The 20,549-nt window shown below is 44.1% G+C and overlaps 1 protein-coding gene across 2 annotated transcripts in view; it reads left to right on the forward strand.

The window, feature by feature from the left end:
* akt3a (v-akt murine thymoma viral oncogene homolog 3a) overlaps positions 1 to 20,549 on the forward strand; it is a 142,484-nt gene that overhangs the window by 99,226 nt on the left and 22,709 nt on the right. For both annotated transcript variants that reach the window (XM_021576348.2, XM_021576349.2), the window contains exon 3: positions 14,559 to 14,684. In XM_021576348.2, the coding sequence (XP_021432023.1) occupies positions 14,559 to 14,684 (126 nt within the window). The remainder of the gene's footprint in view (positions 1 to 14,558; positions 14,685 to 20,549) is intronic.

Below are 20,549 nucleotides of genomic sequence, written 5' to 3' on the forward strand. Positions count from 1 at the left end.
GGTGGTAGTGGATTTGGTGTGTGTGTGAGTGTGGGGGGACGCATATGACAGTCCCTGGTTGTTTACTCTGCGGTGTGCTGGGGTACAGGGGATTATCAGCTGCTGTGTGTGTGTGTGTGTGTGTGTTTAGGGTTCGGGGGGGGGGGGGGGGGGGTTAGTTTACTGGAAGAGAAGGACAGGACACAGCACAAAAGCGGTGGTGGAGGAGTGGGGTGAGGAGTGGGGCGTTGTTGGGGTATGAGGGGTGGTGGACAATGGGGCAGGGGGGATCCTGTATTGTCCCCCCTTCGCCAGCTGCCTCCCAGAGCCCTGGTACTGCTCAGCACAGCACTGCTGAATAAATAATAGAATATAGCCACATCCATCCACTCTGGATATAATGGCCATTCAGGGCCTCTACCAAATGCACAGAGCCAGGCAGACAGGCACGGCCACAGCACAGCAGCACAGAGCCCTGAGTCCTGCACCTGTCCACCGCTGCTGTGCCTGGCCTGCACTGTACAAACTCCGCTCAGACGGTTGGTTCTGAAGTTAGCCCAAGTTTAGCATATTTGTTACGTACAACTTTGTATTGAGTTTTAGCACTCATTCACACCGCACATTTAATTGCCTCATTGTTTGACTGTATCAGTTCCTGTTAGTAACATATTGAAGGTGACTCCAGGTCCTCTCCATAATACATGGCTGTGTCCAGTCCAGGGGCCCAGTGGAACATGTGGGAGTCACCCTGTGACTGGGATGAATTAATAATGACAGTTGTGGTGATGGTGACAGTCTCAGCACACTGACACCCTTTGACCCCGTCAGTTCTCTAACCCCTGAGTTGGCTCTCTAACCCCCGAACATCCGGGCCGGTCACCCTCTGAATATCTGAAATGGCTTCTAGGCCTGTACCACCAAGTGTGCCCATTAGAAGAGATGACCATTAGAATATACTCATTCAGGCTAGCTAATTCACCTCTACTACTGCGTCTGTCAGGGAAACTCATTATTGAAATGTAGGCTAAATCATGATACTTTTGGTATTGATGTTCAGGTTCCCTGTCAGAGGAATGCAATCCGCTACTTTAAATACTACGAGCAGCAGCAGCAGTGCACTCTGACCTTAAACAACCCCTTTGTCTAATACCCTTCCTCACTGTTTTCTGGGAATCCTGACTTCCACTCAGGGAAGCTCCCCATCAGTCCTTAACTAAAAGTGAATTCCCTGACCTCTGTCTGTGTCCTCTCCTCCCCCTGTCAGTCCTATTGACAGCGTTAGTCGACCCTGGCCTCTACGCGCTGTTTGGTTCAACCATGTGGTCTCTGAAGAACAGGAGGATTATCATGTTAAATGAAGGGAGGAGCTTGTATGAATTTCACACTCTGAATGAGACCACTGTTGAAATATTAACACGGTGGTTCTTGCAACAGTGCCGAGGCATACAAGTGATGAACTGCTGTCCAAACTGTTATTAAGAGATGTTAGGTGTTTCACAGGACTGTGTTTCTGTATAGTATGGCATTTATTATGTATTCTTCATTACTGTCACTATCTAGCAGACACCCATGTAAAGACTGGTTTCAGTGGTAGCTTCAAATCATTCCCCAAGCTTTTACTTGGTTTCAGTGGTAGCTTCAAATCATTCCCCGAGCTTTTACTTGGTTTCAGTGGTAGCTTCAAATCATTCCCCAAGCTTTTACTTGGTTTCAGTGGTAGCTTCAAATCATTCCCCGAGCTTTTACTTGGTTTCAGTGGTAGCTTCAAATCATTCCCCGAGCTTTTACTTGGTTTCAGTGGTAGCTTCAAATCATTCCCCGAGCTTTTACTTGGTTTCAGTGGTAGCTTCAAATCATTCCCCGAGCTTTTACTTGGTTTCAGTGGTAGCTTCAAATCATTCCCCGAGCTTTTACTTGGTTTCAGTGGTAGCTTCAAATCATTCCCCGAGCTTTTACTTGGTTTCAGTGGTAGCTTCAAATCATTCCCCGAGCTTTTACTTGGTTTCAGTGGTAGCTTCAAATCATTCCCCGAGCTTTTACTTGGTTTCAGTGGTAGCTTCAAATCATTCCCCGAGCTTTTACTTGGTTTCAGTGGTAGCTTCAAATCATTCCCCAAGCTTTTACTTGGTTTCAGTGGTAGCTTCAAATCATTCCCCGAGCTTTTACTTGGTTTCAGTGGTAGCTTCAAATCATTCCCCAAACTTTTACTTGGTTTCAGTGGTAGCTTCAAATCATTCCCCAAACTTTTACTTGGTTTCAGTGGTAGCTTCAAATCATTCCCCAAACTTTTACTTGGTTTCAGTGGTAGCTTCAAATCATTCCCCAAGCTTTTACTTGGTTTCAGTGGTAGCTTCAAATCATTCCCCAAACTTTTACTTAGTTTATTTTAATTGTAATTTATTCTCAACAAAGAGAAGGCTGGTCAAGGTCATTTATGCAGTGACATCAAGTGAAGGATAACGTCAAAAGGACAGCAAAGGCAAGGACATTTAAAATGCCAACCGTGTGTACATCAGATCCAATCTGGTGAAATAAGTAAACATATCATCAACCATCACATGGTGCTTATTGATGTGGAACATTATACCTACGCATTACACCTTTAAATGACGCAGTGACCTTCCATTGCATATATTCATGCAGCACTGCTCAAGTCTATCTACACAAGTCAATTAATTAGATTGGAAAACAGATCGAGGCAATAACAGCAATTGAGGCTATTTGATTATGAGCTCTAATTGGGTCACAGTTCCTTAGATAATCATATTAATTATCCGTGTTTTCATAGCAAACACAATCACGGGCTTACAGACCAAATACAACAGGTTAAGACAATGTAGCACAGCACCAACTCAATTAGCCTGTTACATTGGTCATCGAATGTGTCAAGTAGTGAATTTAACCCATTTTCTGTGTGAATTTGTATTTGTGTTGGGAATTTGAGGGCATTAGGTTGCACTGGCACATTGTTTTGAGTAATGTCTTCAGACATTGTCTGTCACTCAATACAGTGGGTACGTACATCGGGGCATTACTAGTCTATAATGTCCTGTGTAGGGTAAAGAAAAGGCTAATTCGGAAGACCAACGTTACCCATGTGACCAAACTTTACCCCCTCGCTTATTGAAGGCCTGTCTGCAGAATCTTCTAGAATCAGTATAGAGAGCAGGAGATCAGTAGGTACAGTAGCTCAACGAACCCCTGTCCCCCTCCCCTCCCAGGTTGTGTGTTTAGTAAACCGACCTTCATCCCTCTCCCCCGGGGTCTCGGGGACGGACCCGCCTCTCCATAATTCAGATTGGGATTAGGAAAGTGGGTGTTTGCATTTTAGCTGGAGGGGTGGTGCACTCCATAGCCAAGGTGCCACCTGTGCCAGTTGGGAGGATCCCCCCCCCCCCCCCCCCCCCCCCCCCCCACACACACACACACATACACACACCCCTCCTGCTCCAAAGAGGGAAAGGGGATTAGGGAGAGAGGGCCTCTTGGCTGCAGTGTCTCCGTCACTCACCGACTACTGTGGCCCTCTGTGCTGAGTGTGAAGCCAGCCAGGCAGGCAGCCGGGGAGACAGTGAGCTTGCTCTAGGGAGCCAGCGCCATCTAGTGAGCACTGCTAGTTTTACAGGGACTGACCAATAGGAGAGGGGAGGCGAGGAAGGGGAGGGGAGAGGCGCTGTGTGGGAGACAGGGAATGGGATTACATAGTCATTAGTCTCTCAGTCAGATCTAGCTAACGGTCTAAGGATTGAGCTTCTTAAGATTTTGAATGTGGACATTTGTGACTGCTGCTTTGTGACACATGAGAAGATTTCTGTAATATAGCCTATTTCAATCAAAATCAGAAGTTGTACATAAGAGGAATGATCCATCATTGCTTGGTAATACATAGTAGGGCTGCACAATTAAACATACAAATCTGAATCGCAATATTGACATGTGCAATATCTATATCGCAAGAGATCCATATCGCATGCAATATTTTGAAACGCATCTCAGCCGCCTGTAATGTCAGTTTTTATAGTTTACTCAGTTCCTCCTTCTCACTGTTAGAGTCGCGTTAAAGATGCACTCCAGGATCTTAAGCACAAGAAATTCGTAACATATCACATGAAATGGATGATGTAGTACACAATTGGATGATGTAGGACAATAAAACGGTTACCCATTTTGGCTCATGGACACCACTTTTAAAATTACTGGATGTAATTATACAAAAGTGTGAGAGTGCATCTAATAGTTGAAAGTCATCCTTACTCTCATCCTTTACTACCAGTTGAAAGTATCATCCTTACTCTCATCCTTTACTACCAGTTGAAAGTATCATCCTTACTCTCATCCTTTACTACCAGTTGAAAGTCTCATTAAGTCTCACTAAAAAGTTTCACTAATCTAAACCTTTTTTCAGAAGTCAATAGTTATCCCCATTGCTCCTGTTGCGTATACAAACAATGTCATGAGAGTAATCATCCTTACTCTCACACTGTACTACCAGCTGTACTATCTATCAGCCTGAAAGCTAGTATGTGTAATGCCAGTGTTGATCTGAGCTGTATTGCTGGGCTACAGTGACTGTTGTTTTTGTATCCGGCCGCCTGTGTATGTGTCTCTGTACACGTATGTGTGGGTGAGTGTGTGGCTATGGTGGCCCATGATCTGACCTCTCTATCCGCAGCACGCTGCACCAGCTGGGGGGGTAGAGAGGGGCACCAGGAGGGCGAGCTGTGTGCAGCTGGCGGGGCTGAAATCTCCCTGGGCCCCAGGGGACCATCAGGGTCCCCTGGGCGCCCCACTCAATCTGCCTGTGTCTGCCGGCCCCCAGAACCAGAGCCACCCTTTGTCTGCTGTTGGAGGAACCCACCACCACAGTACTACTCATCATGACAGTACTACTCATACATCTGGGCTGTTCTCGGAAATTAAATCGCTGTTGGAATCTTGTCATATGCCAGGAAGGGAGATCTTCTAGTGAAGTGAGAGCACTGATGGATGTCATTGTGTCCCTAGAATGGATAGCATGTAGTAGAGGTCGACCGATTATGATTTTTCAACGCCGATGCCGATTATTGGAGGACAAAAAAAAGCCGATACCGATTATTGGAGGACAAAAAAAAAATAATATATATATATATATATATATGTATTTGTAATAATGACAATTACAACAATACTGAATGAACACTTATTTTAACTTAATATAATACATCAATAAAATCAATTTAGCCTCAAATAAATAATGAAGCATGTTCAATTTGGTTTAAATAATGCAAAAACAAAGTGTTGGAGAAGAAAGTAAAAGTGCAATATGTGCCATGTAAGAAAGCTAACGTTTAAGTTCCTTGCTCAGAACATGAGAATATATGAAAGCTGGTGGTTCCTTTTAACATTAGTCTTCAATATTCCCAGGTTTAAAAATATATACTTCTCTGTATTGATTTTAAGAAAGGCATTGATGTTTATGGTTAGGTACACGTTGGAGCAACAACAGTCCTTTTTCGCGAATGCGCACTGCATCGATTATCTAGCAGGACATGCTAGATAAACTAGTAACATCAACCATGTGTAGTTATAACTAGTGATTATGATTGATTAAGTTTAATGCTAGCTAGAAACTTACCTTGGCTTCTTACTGCATTCGCGTAACAGGCGGGCTTCTCGTGAGGCAGGTGGTTAGAGCGTTGGACTAGTTAACCGTAAGGTTGCAAGATTGAATCCCTGAGCTGACAAGGTAAAAATCTGTTGTTCTGCCCCTGAACAAGGCAGTTAACCCACCGTTCCTAGAATGTGGGTTAAGAATGTGTTCTTAACTGACTTGCCTAGTTAAATAAAGGTGTAAACGGCAAAATCGGTGTCCAAAATTACCGATTGTTATGAAAACTTGAAATCGGCCCTAATTAATCGGCCATTCTGATTAATCGGTCGACCTCTAGCATGTAGTGCAGTGGACTTTTATGTGCTTTTAGTCCATCGCTATGATTAATACCACTGCTGCTATTACTACACTTAACGAGCCTAATAATCTTGAGTCGATATTCACATCATAAGAAGGTATCGACCATGCCCACAAATTGGGGAGAACAAACATTGTTTCCCATTGACCCCGAGGGCTCAATTTTCGGCTGGCGTTAATGCGGCTCTAGTGTCAAAAGCACATTAGTTTGCCATTTAGTCACGTAAAAACTGGCGCACTGGCATTTTGCAGCCCTAATGCCAGGTTTGACATTTTACCTGTCTAACATCAGCGAGCTTGCGCTCATTTGGGAGGGGTCGGAAATATTTTAGGAGTGTCCTTAAAAACATGATCCAAAGTGCTAATTTTAGGCAGCGGAAACGCAGCCTATCCAGCGCTGTTTAGATTTGTTTATTTGTTCTCTTTTTAGGCCTTATCAATAATGAATTTAATCTAGCTTATTGACAATGTTTGGCATGTCCATGCTCAGCCATAATGCAATTTACAGTAGGCCTAGACCCTATATCATTGTGAATGCAATTGAAGCCATGCAATTATACTGAACAAAAATATAAACATGCAGCGCGACACATCTCCTTCGCATAGAGTTGATTAGGCTGTTGATTGTTGCCTGTGGAATGTTGTCCCACTCCCTTAAAAAATGTTGTGTGAATTGGAATTGATTTCAAGGCAATACATAGAATACCGTAAATACACAACTTGAAGCAACCACATTACCATCTCTGCAGCACTCCACCAATCAGGCCTTAATGGTAGAGTGGCCGGACGGAAGCCACTCCTCAATAAAAGGCACATGACAGCCCACTTGGAGTTTGCCAAAAGGCACCTACAGACTCTCAGACCATAAGAAACAAGATTCTCTGGTCTGATGAAACCAAGATTGAACTCTTACGCTTGAATGCCAAGGGTTAAGTCTGGAGGAAATCTGGCACCATCCTTATGGTGAAGCATAGTGGTGGTAGCATCACGCTGTGGGGATGTTTTTCAGCGGCAGGGACTGGGAGACTAGTCAGGATCGAGGCAAAATGAACAGAGCAAAGTACAGAGAGATCTAGCAGCATTGTAAAAACAAAGGGTGGGTGTCAATGGAAATAGTCAGGGTGGCCATTGATTAATTGTTCAGCAGTCTTATGGCTTGGGGGTAGACGCTGTTAACGAGCCTTTGGACCTAGACTTGGCGCTCTGGTACCGCATGCCGAGAACAGTCTATGACTTGGTTGACTGGAGTCTTTGACAATTTTTTGGGCCTTCCTCTGACACCGCCTAGTATATAGGTCCTGGATGGCAGGAAGCTTGACCCAAGTGCCAATTATTTTCAGTCTCCCAAGGGGGAATAGGCATTGCCATGCCCTCTTCACCACTGTCTTGGTGTGTTTGGACCATAATAGATTGTTGGTGATGTGGACACCAAGGATCTTGAAACTCTCAACCCGCTCCACTTCAGCCCCGTCGATGTGAATGGGGGCCTGCTCGGCCCTCCTTTTCCTGTAGTCCACGATCAGCTCCTTTGTCTTGCTCACGTTGAGGGAGAGGTTGTTGTCCTGGAACCACACTGCCAGGTCTCTGAAGTCCTCCCTATCGGCTGTCTCATCGTTGTCGGTGATCAGGCCTACCACTGTTGTGTCGTCAGCAAACTTAATGGCGGTGTTGGAGTCATGCTTGGCCACGCAGTCATGCGTGAACAGGGAGTACAGGAGTGGACTAAGTACGCACCCCTGAGGTTTCCGGGAAGATGGTGTTGATGTGAGCCATGACCAGCTTTTCAAAGCACTTCATGACTGCTGAAGTGAGTGCTACGGGGTGGTAGTCATTTAGGCAGGTTACCTTTGCTTTCTTGGGCACAGGGAGACTCGGTCAGGGAGAGGTTGAAGATGTCAGTGAAGACACTTGCCAGTTGGTCCGCACATGCATTGAGTACACGTCCTGGTAATCCATCTGGCCCCGCGGCCTTGTCAATATTGACCTGTTTAAAGGTATTGCTCACATCGACTACAGAGAGCGTGGTCACACACTCATCCGGAACAGCTGATGCTCTCGTGCATGCCTCCATGTTGCTTGCCTCGAAGCGAGACATCATTTTCGGGAATTTTCCAAGCTGTTTAAAGGCACAGTCAACTTATTATATGTAAACTTCCGACCCACTGGAATTGTGATACAGTGAATAAGTTGAATAATCTGTCTGTCAACAATTTTTGGAAAAATAACCGACTTGCCAAACTATAGTTTGTTAACAAGACATTTGTGGAGTGGTTGAAAACCGAGTTTTAATGACTCCAACATAAGTGTATGTAAACTTCCGACTTCAACTGTATACTTAAATGGGCAATCTGAGATTGGTATATCAACTGGGGACGACGTCGTCGATGCATTTATTAATAAAGCCGGTGACTGAGGTGGTGTACTCCTCAATGCCATTGGATGCATCCCGGAACATATTCCAATCTCTTCTAGCAAAACAGTCCTGTAGCGACGCATCCTCATCATCTGACCACTTCCGTATTGAGCGAGTCACTGTACTTCCTGCTTTAGTTTTTGCTTGTAAACAGGAATTAGCAGGATAGAATTATGATTAGATTTACCAAATGGAGCCTCCCGAGTGGCTCAGCGGTCTAAGGCACTGCATCACAGTTCAGACCCGGGTTCAATCCAAAGCTGTGTCACATTTGTGCGGCTGGCTTCTGGGTTAAGCGAGCAGTGTGTCAAGAAGCAGTGCGGCTTGGCAGGGTCATGTTTCGGGGGATGCATGGCTCTCGACCTTCACCTCTCCCGACCCCTTAGGGGAGTTGCATCGATGGGACTGTAACTACCAATTGGATATCTCAAAATTGGGGAGAGAAAGGGGTCAAAGTTCCCCCCCCAAAATGATTTGACAAATGGAGGGTGAGGCAGAGCATTGTATGCGTCTCTGTGTGTGGAGTAAAGGTGGTCTCGAGTTTGTTTTCTCCCCCTCTGGTTGCACGTGACATGCTGATAGAAATGAGGTAAAATGGATTTAAATTTGCCTTCATTAAAGTCCCCGGCCACTAGAAGTGCCACTCACAACTTGTAGCTGTATAGTCCGTTTGTTTTTTTGATGCTAGCACTCACTCATGTAGCTGCTAGCACCATCATGAAAAGGGGCATGAGGGAAGCCCTACAATATTACGTCACAGAGTTTCTAAACCCAGAGGCGCAACATCCCGAGACTTCCGGGAACGCTTGTGAAACAGACCAAACAGACCAGGCCGGAGTTTGAGGTATTGAGAAGTCAATGAGAGAATTCATTTTCTTGAAATCGAAAGGCACAAAATATATTTGTGTCAATGTCTTTAGTAGTTGAACATGTCATTACTCCAACCTCGTGAAAGTGACTACCTAACACATATAAATTTTCATGAGAAACTACTTTTTATCGAAGGGGTGCTTTTGATTTGATGGCCTGCACATGCGCATTTTGGCGCAAGACGACAGACGCAATGACTTGTTTCTACGCATGAGCTCAGTTAGCCAACGTCGCAATGACCTACAAGTGTGATCGGCAATTTCTATTGGAGAAGCAGTTTTAGCCTATCTTCATACTGTACTGTCTTTTGATTACGTTATTCTAAGTAGTGAGAAAGCTCGGGAGCAGGCAATGATGACAAATAATCTTTAGACATGTTGCACTTTTCTTAAATGTAGTTTGTAATTGAGTAAAACAAGCTGACATCAAGTACATTGCATTAGGAAGAAAAAGAGCTAATGGGCTAATCTAGGTAACCACTGGTTGTTTTCCCCACTGGTTGGCGGGGAAGTGTTCTTCTGATCATACACTGTAGTTCACTGTGGGAGGAACAGTTAAACAGAGGGCATACAGAGTCAGTCTGGCTTTCACTCCTGTACTACCACTGTCACCAGCCACCACCCCCGCGTCCATTCCCAGAAGCCAAGTAGTCTCCTGGCCACCCCTCCCTTCTGGGCATCCTGGTAATGACACTAATACACTGTAAGTGGATTGGCTTGAGCCAGCCCTGGATTTCACATAAGATGTCTGAGAGCCTCTGGGTTGGAGCAGCAGGGCAGCTGTGCCTGGGGCTACTTCCCGGTCACAAGCCTATGGCAGGGGGCATGGGAACACAATACACACACACACACCGAGTCTGAACTAAATAAAAAGAGAGAATGTCTTTCATGGTCTGGAAGAACTGAACAGTGTACAGGATTTATTTCTAATGGCCATTATCGTTTTAGTGCCCTCCTCTTATACCTTCACTTCTTCATTTTCACACGTAGAGGAGTAAAGGACGCACCTTCCTCCCTACCCCTGCATTTACCCTGCGTGGATTAGCTGGGCATCCCAGGTTGATGGTAGGGGAATCTGTCCATGCAGGAAGTAGCCCACTGTTTACTCCCAGCTATCTAGGTATTCCAGAGGATCAGAGCTCAGACCACCTTGTTGTGTCTGAGTGTCTTAACTGGGGACATGACCGTCATCTCTAAGGGATCAACTCCTAAGTCTTTCTGGGCAATTCAGGTAGAAAATACAGCAAATCCCTGCAGCTTTGCATCACTAAAGGATCACCCCTTGACTTCTCTGGCCTCCATTGATTTAGTCACCCGTATTCTGGCAGCCATTGTGGTCAGGGAGAAATTCAAACCAGTCTAATTGGAATCACCCATTGACTGAATGAATGGCAGTAGAGGCACAACCCCGATTTTACTTTACTTTACTTTTATTTACAGAAATTACGCAATATAATTATTTTCAACCTAAAATATTGTCATATAATTATAAATACAGTACAGTTTATACAGGTTTTATACACATTGAATAAATAGCCTCTAAATACCTATAACTTGTAAACTGTAAGCTAAATTATGTTTAATTTGGTCCTATATTTATTAGTGTCTCCATTCTCAGTTAAACAGTGTAAAAAGAAGATAATATGAGGTACTTTTGTGTTATTGTCAGAGAGCTTCCTCTCCTGTCAGCTTGGCCAAATTGACAAAGTGGGTCCAGCCGCTCTCCCTCAGCAAGCTGCCATGGTACACAACCTACATGGTGAGGAGAAACAGCAGATCCAGGTACAGACAGATTTCTCTCTCTCTATCCTCCCTCTCTTAATCTCTCTCTCCATCTCTCTCTCCTTCCATCCATCCCTCCCTCCGTCTGGCCAGGTCTGGTGCTGCCCATGTCTCTGTGCTCATGTCGGTGCCTGGGCTGAGGGCTGGGGGCTGGGGCACCGTTTGCCGGAGCGGCTGTCTCTGTCTCTGGCGGTGCCCAGACAAGCTGGTTGGAGGTTTGGAGCGCCCAGCCCTGTGTGCTGGAACGTGGCAGCCCGCCGGTCCCAGGGCTCCCGTCACAAGCCCATCTGCAAATCAGGCCGGCTCCGGCCAAAGCATTAAATTAAATACTTGTTTGGGCTGATTAACAAATGGGCTGTGTTTTTTTTCTTCTTCTGAAAACTAAAAACCTGATTGCGTCAAATGAACAAGAAGATGGAGGTGTGGGTTCTTAGAACAGTCTCAGGAGCTGTGACGGTGTTGGGCTGCTGAAAGGTTTTTGGTGAAGAGCTCATCTGTGGGTGGAAGTGGCCCATCGAAGTCCATTCCCAGATTCATACAGCCACCTGCCTGTCTCAGTCCACTGACAAATGAACAATTAATCTGGTCTTGTAATTGAGTGGCATACAGTATGTTGCTTTAATTGTGCAATTGGATCTGTTGGAACGGTCTCTCTCAGAACTGATTCTGTGGGTGGCTGAGCTGAATTTTTATTTCAACTGTTTGCATCGTACTGCAAAAAAACAGTATTGTGTTGAATGCAGGACATTTTCTCAATCTGCCCAAAATATAACATGGAGTATCTGCCTACAGCAGCCCATTCAAGATGTTCAGAATTTGAGCTAGCAGAGTCATTATGACCCGGGCCAGCGTTGAGAGTTTGATGGAACACTATTGGATCAGTTGAGACTGAGAGTTGGAACTATATGTGGGTGTAACTGTCCATCCCCTTCTGTTCCACCTCTGGCTACCCCCTCTACATAGTCTGGTTCCCAGTTTGGGTTAACCCCCAGTCCAGGATATTGGACCATTTGCCTCACTGCAAACCCAGCACCACAGACTGAATATTGCATTGACCAAATACAGCTACACTCACACACTAAGTGCAATCTGGTGGGACACCTATTTGTAGCATTCATTAAAGACCACCCTGTCGGTCTTAACACTCTGTTACCTTCTGGCTTAAATCCAGTACATTTGATTAATTCAAAAGCTAGACATCTCCCTCTCAGTGACTTCATGCAATTAACTGTGTCACGCCCACTCTTCCGTCTGGTAGCAAATGTCTATACTTACATTTATGTCTTGTTTTGATCAGGAATAATTTATAGGCCTAATTTATTTATCTACCAAGTGTTAGTGGTGAGATCCTGTGACAGGCTGTGTGAGCGAGTCGGAGGAGAGACCTTGCTACCTATGGTGGCTCCTGTCCCCACGGCGTACTGCATTGCGTTCAGCTGCTCTCCTCCCCTCCTGTCCTCCCCTCCCACAGACCCCAGCCTCACAGAGGCATACCGGCAAAGACCTCCGTCTCCTCAAATTAACATGAGCAGGTGTTTTTCTCTGATGTGTTAATTAAGAAAAGCTGCTGTCATTATGCTTTAAGTGGATGTTACAAATAGAACATGTTGTTTATTTTCTCTTCCCGGTGTAAAAAAAAAAAGAAGTGATCAGAGCTGTCACAGAGGCGTGCGTGTCAGCCATCGGGATGGTGGGCTAATTACCAGGAGTTAAAAAACACAAAGTGCACGTTTTAGGATTTTCACATCTCGTCCATTATAGAGGATTTCAGTGTGTCCATCCACACGAATGAGGCTGGAGCAGAAATGGCCTGATGCTGAAACTAAATGGAACTGAATATTAAACATAATGGTTATATTAGTATTATATGTGGAAGTGGAAGGACTTAAGAATGGTACTTTTTAGATCGTTGTTTGACTGTCGGTCTCATTGAAAATGTCAATCTTCTTGCCTACAGTAAAAATCTATTATAAAATGGAAAATATCAACAAGAAGAAATTAACAAGAAGAAGCACATTTGCATATGATTGTTTGCTACTTTTTAAAAACTCCAGTCAAGTGCTATGACTTGTATCTTGGCAGACAGCAGTGTAGTACCTTCCCTCTCAAATCAAATTCCAAACTTCTTCCATTAACAGTTACCATAGCTTCTAGTATGCACCTTACACAGTCGTTGTAATACTACAGAACAATACACTGAGTATACCAAACATTAGTAACACCTTCCTAATATTTAGTAGCACCCCCCCCTTTTGGCACTCAGAACAGCCTCAATTCGTCAGGCAAGGACACCGCAAGGTGTCAAAGCGTTCCACAGGGATGCTGGCCTATGTTGACCCCAATGCTTCCCACAGTTATGTCAAGTTGGCTGGATGTCCTTTGGGTGGTGAACCATTCTTGATACACACGGGAAACTGTTGAGTGTGAAAAATCCAGCAGCGTTGCAGTTCTTGACACAAACCGGTGTGCCTGGCACCTACTACCATGCCCCGTTCAAAGGCACTTAAGTGTTTTGTCATGCCCATTCCCCCCCTGAATGGCACACATACACAATCCATGTCTCAAGGCTTAACAATCCTCCTTTAACCTGTCTCCCCCCTTCATCTACACTGATTTGAAGTGGATTTAACAGGTGACATCAATAAGGGATCATAGCATTCATCTGGATTCACCTGGTCAGTCTATGTCATGGATTCCCCTGGTCAGTCTATGTCATGGATTCACCTGGTCAGTCTATGTCATGGAAAGAGCAGGGTGTTCTTAATGTTTTGTACACTCTGTGTATGTTAAAAAAGCAGATGTGCTGCCTATGCTCTCCAGTATCCTGTGTTGAACCCGGTGCTGTGCGTATGATGTAGCGCTGTGAGCTGAGATGTTGACACCCTTGTAATCCTGCTGTTGGTTATTAGATGGAGCAGGCTGTTGCACCAGAAGTTTTGTTTGGTAATGCGGGATAACCAGCTGCTTAGCAGATGTTGTTTTTCAGCTGCTGCCGCCCGGGAGGGTTAAAGGTGTCCACTCTGGCCCCCTGATGGAGATTTGACCTCCCTCTATACAGGGCTAGCCTAAATCCCGGGGCAGGAGGTTAGGGGTCCTCCAGTCTTACCCAAAATGAGGCAGATGATCGTTGGGGAGTGATTTTAGCCCTGAGATCGTAAACATGTTTTTATCATTTTGATCATGTTAATCCCAAAACATATCAAAGCCATATGATGAGAGTCTAAAAGCTATTGGTGTGAATGGATATTGAAACAGTAGCCACTTTAGAATGATACTGATTATAGGGGTAAGCTGTGTTACTGCACTTTAATGTAAAACAATCATGTCTGCACTAAAAACAATTGCGCATAGAGCTCAAAGAGCCAACAACTTTTAAACCTGTTCCATAAAACCATTTCAAAATGTAATAAGTGGTTTTAATTGCTTTATGAGTGCCCACCTTACTGTTTTTGAATCTATGGACTGCAGGTGTCATGCACTAACAAAGAAACTCTCTCTCTCTCTCTCTCTCTCTCTCTCTCTCTCTCTCTCTCTCTCTCTCTCTCTCTCTCTCTCTCATATTCTACAGGAGAATATATCAAGAACTGGAGACCACGCTACTTCCTGCTGAAAACTGACGGCTCGTTCATAGGTTACAAAGAGAAACCACAGGACGCAGACCTACCCTATCCCCTTAATAACTTCTCTGTTGCAAGTGAGTCATCTACTGTGCTGGCTTCTAGTACGTCAATTCATCTAAATCAATAATATGCCACAGTGATAAGTAGGCAATGAGGACTCTTTCCCAAAGGGATACCTACAGTTGAAGTCAGAAGTTTACATAAACCTTAGCCAAATATATTTAAACTCAGTTTTTCACAATTCCTGACATTTAATCCTAGTAAAAATCCCCTGTCTTAGGTCAGTTAGGATCCTCACTTTATTTTAAGAATGTGAAATGTCAGAATAATAGTAGAGAGAATGATTTATTTCAGGTTTTATTTCTTTCATCACATTCCCAGTGGGTCATAAGTTTACATACACTCAATTAGTATTTGGTATCATTGCCTTTAAATTTTTTAACTCGGGTCAAATATTTTGGGTAGCCTTCCCCAAGCTTCCCACAATAAGTTGGGTGAATTTTGGCCCATTCCTCCTGACAGAGCTGGTGTAACTGAGTCAGGTTTGTAGGCCTCCTTGCTCGCACACGCTTTTTCAGTTCTGCCCAAAATGTTTCCATAGGATTGAGGTCAGGGCTTTGTGATGGCCACTCCAATACCTTGACTTTGTTGTCCTTAAGCCATTTTGCCACAACTTTGGAAGTATGCTTGGTATCTTTGTCCACTTGGAAGCCCCATTTGCGACCAAACTTTAACTTCCTGACTGATGTCTTGAGATGTTACTTCAAAATATCCATATAATTCTCCTACCTCATAAAGCCATCTATTTTGTACCAGTCCCTCCTGCAGCAAAGCACCCCCACAACATGATGCTGCCACCCCCGTGCTTCACAGTTGGGATGGTGTTCTTCGGGGCTTGCAACCCTCCCCCTTTTTCTTCCAAACATAACGATGGTCATTATGGCCAAACAGTTCTATTTTCGTTTCGTCAGACCAGAGGATATTTCTCCAAAAAGTACGATCTTTGTCCCCATGTGCAGTTGCAAACAGTAGTCTGGCTTTTTTATAGCGGTTTTGGAGCAGTGGCTTCTTCCTTGCTGAGCGGCCTTTCATGTTATGTCGATATAGGACTTGTTTTACTGTGGATATAGATACTTTTGTACCTGTTTCCTCCAGCATCTTCACAAGGTCCTTTGCTGCTGTTCTGGGATTGATTTGCACTTTTTCCACCGAAGTACATTCAACTCTAGGAGACAGAACGCGTCTCCTTCCTGAGCGGTATGGCGGCTGCGTGGTCCCATGGTGTTTATACTTGCGTACTATTGTTTATACAGATGAACGTGGTACCTTCAGGCATTTGGAAATTGCTCCCAAGGATGAACCAGACTTGTGGAGGCCTACAATTTTTTTTCTGAGGTCTTGGCTGATTTCTTTTGATTTTCCCATGATGTCAAGCAAAGAGTCACTGAGTTTGAAGGTAGACCTTGAAATACATCCACAGGTACACCTCCAATTGACTCAAATGATGTAAATTAGCCTATCAGAAGCTTCTAAAGCCATGACATTGTTTTCTGGAATTTTCCAATTCGTACAGTCATCTTAGTGTATGTAAACCTCTGACCCAATGGAATTGTGATACAGTGAATTATAAGTGAAATAATCTGTCTAAACAATTGTTGGGAAAATGACTTGTGTCATGCACAAAGTAGATGTCCTAACTGACTTGCCAAAACTATAGTTTGTTAACAAGAAATGTGTGGAGTGGTTGAAAAACACGTTTTAATGACTCCAACATAAGTGTATGTAAACTTCCGACTTCAACTGCATACTTAAAGTGTCAATCTGAGATTGGTATATCAACTGGGCTTTTAAATGAATGATATACATGTACACCCATTGAATCTTGAAGAGGATCAATTAGAAATGACATCAAAACACTAAATATAAGCTTGTTTTACTCCACCTCAAAGCCTCAAAACATGGTCAACAGTATAATTTAGATCTCATGGATAGTTCATCCTTGCATTCATACCTTTGTCTATGAATTTGAAAGTGGTCACATTTCTCCAGCCCCATCCCTCAGTTGTTTACCAAAACAACTAGACATACGCTGATAGCCACTAAGCTGGTGGAAACATTTGACTCCTTGGCACAGTTCCTACAACAAAGGCCACAGTAATTACATGGACATGAAACAACTACAACAGTTTCCTATTGTCCCAACACACAACAGAACTGACAATGGCCTCAGATTTTCCTTATGATTGGCTGCTGGATAGTTTTTTTAGGGGAAAGAAAGGACAGTTTAAGGGGGTGGATCCATCCATCAATCCATCCGGCCTTGCTGTGTTACCACTTGGACACATGGAGGGAGCTTTCTTTCTCATTCTCACTCTCACTCTCACTCTCTCCTCTCTCATTTTCTCCCTCTCCCCTCTCGCTTTCTCTCACTCCATCCGTCAGGAAGCTAGCGCAGCCAGGTTTTAATCTAAAGGCTGGGGGAGAGAGGGTGGCCATACATCCGGCCCCGGCTGGCTTGGCAGCACTACACTATTGCCACATCTGTTGTCCAAAGCTGGGAGGCCAGGTGGTGCTGGGACGCTGGCTGCTGTAGTCAAATGGGCCAGTGAAATGGAATGGTGCAGCCCCGCCTGCCTGCCTGTCTGTCCGTCCCAAGCGTGGGGAGAGATACTGTCACTGACAGACAGACAGACAGACAGACAGACAGACAGACAGACAGACAGACAGACAGACAGACAGACAGACAGACAAACAGACACAGAGACAGAGACAGAGACAGACAGACAGACATAGCCTGAGACACTCCCTCCCTGCCTACTTGCCTGCCTGACCAACAGGCTACAGTCTAATGTCAAACACTAAGTACGTCTCAGATAACTCACCTAAATGACTAGGAAACAATGCTATGGTACCTAATGAATATTTTTCCTTCTCCAGAGCCCCATATTTCTAATATATACCATTTGTTAATTACATTTCAATATAGTTTGGAAAATTGAAGTACATGAATACGTGGAGAGTTAAAATGAAGATATATACAGTATTCGGCCCCCTTGAACTTTGCGACCTTTTGCCACATTTCAGGCTTCAAACATAAAGATATAAAACTGTATTTTTTTGTGAAGAATCAACAACAAGTGGGACACAATCATGAAGTGGAATGACATTTATTGGATATTTCAAACTTTTTTAACAAATCAAAACTGAAAAATTGGGCGTGCAAAATTATTCAGCCCCTTTACTTTCAGTGCAGCAAACTCTCTCCAGAAGTTCAGTGAGGATCTCTGAATGATCCAATGTTGACCTAAATTACTAATGATGATAAATACAATCCACCTGTGTGTAATCAAGTCTCCGAATAAATGCACCTGCACTGTGATAGTCTCAGAGGTCCGTTAAAAGCGAAGAGAGCATCATGAAGAACAAGGAACACACCAGGCAGGTCCGAGATACTGTTGTGAAGAAGTTTAAAGCCGGATTTGGATACAGAAAGATTTCCCAAGCTTTAAACATGCCAAGGAGCACTGTGCAAGCGATAATATTGAAATGGAAGGAGTATCAGACCACTGCAAATCTACCAAGACCTGGCCGTCCCTCTAAACTTTCAGCTCATACAAGGAGAAGACTGATCAGAGATGCAGCCAAGAGGCCCATGATCACTCTGGATGAACTGCAGAGATCTACAGCTGAGGTGGGAGACTCTGTCCATAGGACAACAATCAGTCGTATATTGCACAAATCTGGCCTTTATGGAAGAGTGGCAAGAAGAAAGCCATTTCTTAAAGATATCCATAAAAAGTGTAGTTTAAAGTTTGCCACAAGCCACCTGGGAGACACACCAAACATGTGGAAGAAGGTGCTCTGGTCAGATGAAAACAAAATTGAACTTTTTGGCAACAATGCAAAACGTTATGTTTGGCGTAAAAGCAACACAGCTGAACACATCATCCCCACTGTCAAACATGGTGGTGGCAGCATCATGGTTTGGGCCTGCTTTTCTTCAGCAGGGACAGGGAAGATGGTTAAAATTGATGGGAAGATGGATGGAGCCAAATACAGGACCATTCTGGAAGAAAACCTGATGGAGTCTGCAAAAGACCTGAGACTGGGACGGAGATTTGTCTTCCAACAAGACAATGATCCAAAACATAAAGCAAAATCTACAATGGAATGGTTCAAAAATAAACATATCCAGGTGTTAGAATGGCCAAGTCAAAGTCCAGACCTGAATCCAATCGAGAATCTGTGGAAAGAACTGAAAACTGCTGTTCACAAATGTTCTCCATCCAACCTCACTGAGCTCGAGCTGTTTTGCAAGGAGGAATGGGAAAAAAATTCAGTCTCTCAATGTGCAAAACTGATAGAGACATACCCCAAGCGACTTACAGCTGTAATCGCAGCAAAAGGTGGCACTACAAAGTATTAACTTAAGGGGGCTGAATAATTTTGCACGCCCAATTTTTCAGTTTTTAATTTGTTAAAAAAGTTTGAAATATCCAATAAATGTCGTTCCACTTCATGATTGTGTCCCACTTGTTGTTGATTCTTCACAAAAAAATACAGTTTTATATCTTTATGTTTGAAGCCTGAAATGTGGCAAAAGGTCGCAAAGTTCAAGGGGGCCGAATACTTTCGCAATGCACTGTATATATAACAAGAATGCAAACTGATGAACTAATATATACAGTAGTGTAGGTGGTGGCCCTATCCCACTAGGGATTTCAGAATAGGGAAATTAATCTGAATGCATATTACAGTAAACACTCCAATATAAATGCCTATTGATTGATGGCAGTACAGTTACTGGAGCTCTCTCCTAGTATGTTTAGCTGAAGCAAAACAATCTCCTCTGTCTGTATTCCCCCTAAAATGACTATGTTGTGTCCAGCGCTACTACCTACTGGAACTCCGTCATGACCTTGTTTTCTCTGCGCTCAGTGGGAGACTCCATTTTATTAGCGGAGCAGGAAGAAAGAGGTAGAGTGCGCCTGCGACCTTAGCCGTGTCGTCATTAACCTTCCCGCCTATATTTAGGCCGTCCCGCCGTTTGGTGGCGGCAGAGATGAGGCCAGCTGAGGGAGGGAAGTCATTACCTACTGGCACGTACAGGCTCAACACTCTGTTTCAGCTGTCATCTGACTGAACATTGTCCCCAATAGCTGCTGTAGCGGTGACAGTGGAGCACACTGCAAAACTTTTCCACAGTTGGCTTGAAGCCGCATCTGGCTGTGTCTGTTCCTGGATGGAATGAGACAGCTTTAACTTGGTGCGAAGTGTTGTGTTTTCTGCAGTACAGTCCATCTACATTGAGTGTATAAAACATTAGGAACACCTGCTCTTTCCAGGACATAGACTGACCAGGTGAAACCAGGTGAAAGCTATGATCCCTTATTGATGTCACCTGTTAAATCCACTTCAATCAGTGTAGATGAAGGGGAGGAGACGGGTTAAATAAGGATTTTTAAGCCTTGAGACAATTGAGACATGGATTGCATATGTGTCATTCAGAGGGTGAATGGAGAAGATAAAATATTGAAGTGTCTTTGAACGGGGTATGGTAGTAGGTGCCAGGAGCATCGGTTTGTGTCAAGAACTGCAACACTGCTGGGTTTTTCAGGCTCAACAGTTTCCCGTGTGGTTCAAGGATGGTCCACCACCCAAAGGACATCCAGCCAACTTGACATAACTGTGGGAAGCATTGGAGTCAACATGGACCAGCATCCCTGTGGAACGCTTTCGACACCTTGTAGAGTCCATGCCCTGACGAATTGAGGCTGTTCTGAGGGCAAAGGGGGGGTGGAACTCAATATTAGGAAGGTGTTCTTAATGTTTGGTATACTCAGTGTATGTACATACTCAATAACAAAGCTAACCTACTCTTTCATCACAATTAACTAGTATCAACAGCAACTAGTGATTGGGGAAAAAAATCTTTACAG

This window comes from Oncorhynchus mykiss, chromosome 20 (assembly GCF_013265735.2).
Source record: "Oncorhynchus mykiss isolate Arlee chromosome 20, USDA_OmykA_1.1, whole genome shotgun sequence".
Lineage (NCBI taxonomy): Eukaryota > Metazoa > Chordata > Actinopteri > Salmoniformes > Salmonidae > Oncorhynchus > Oncorhynchus mykiss.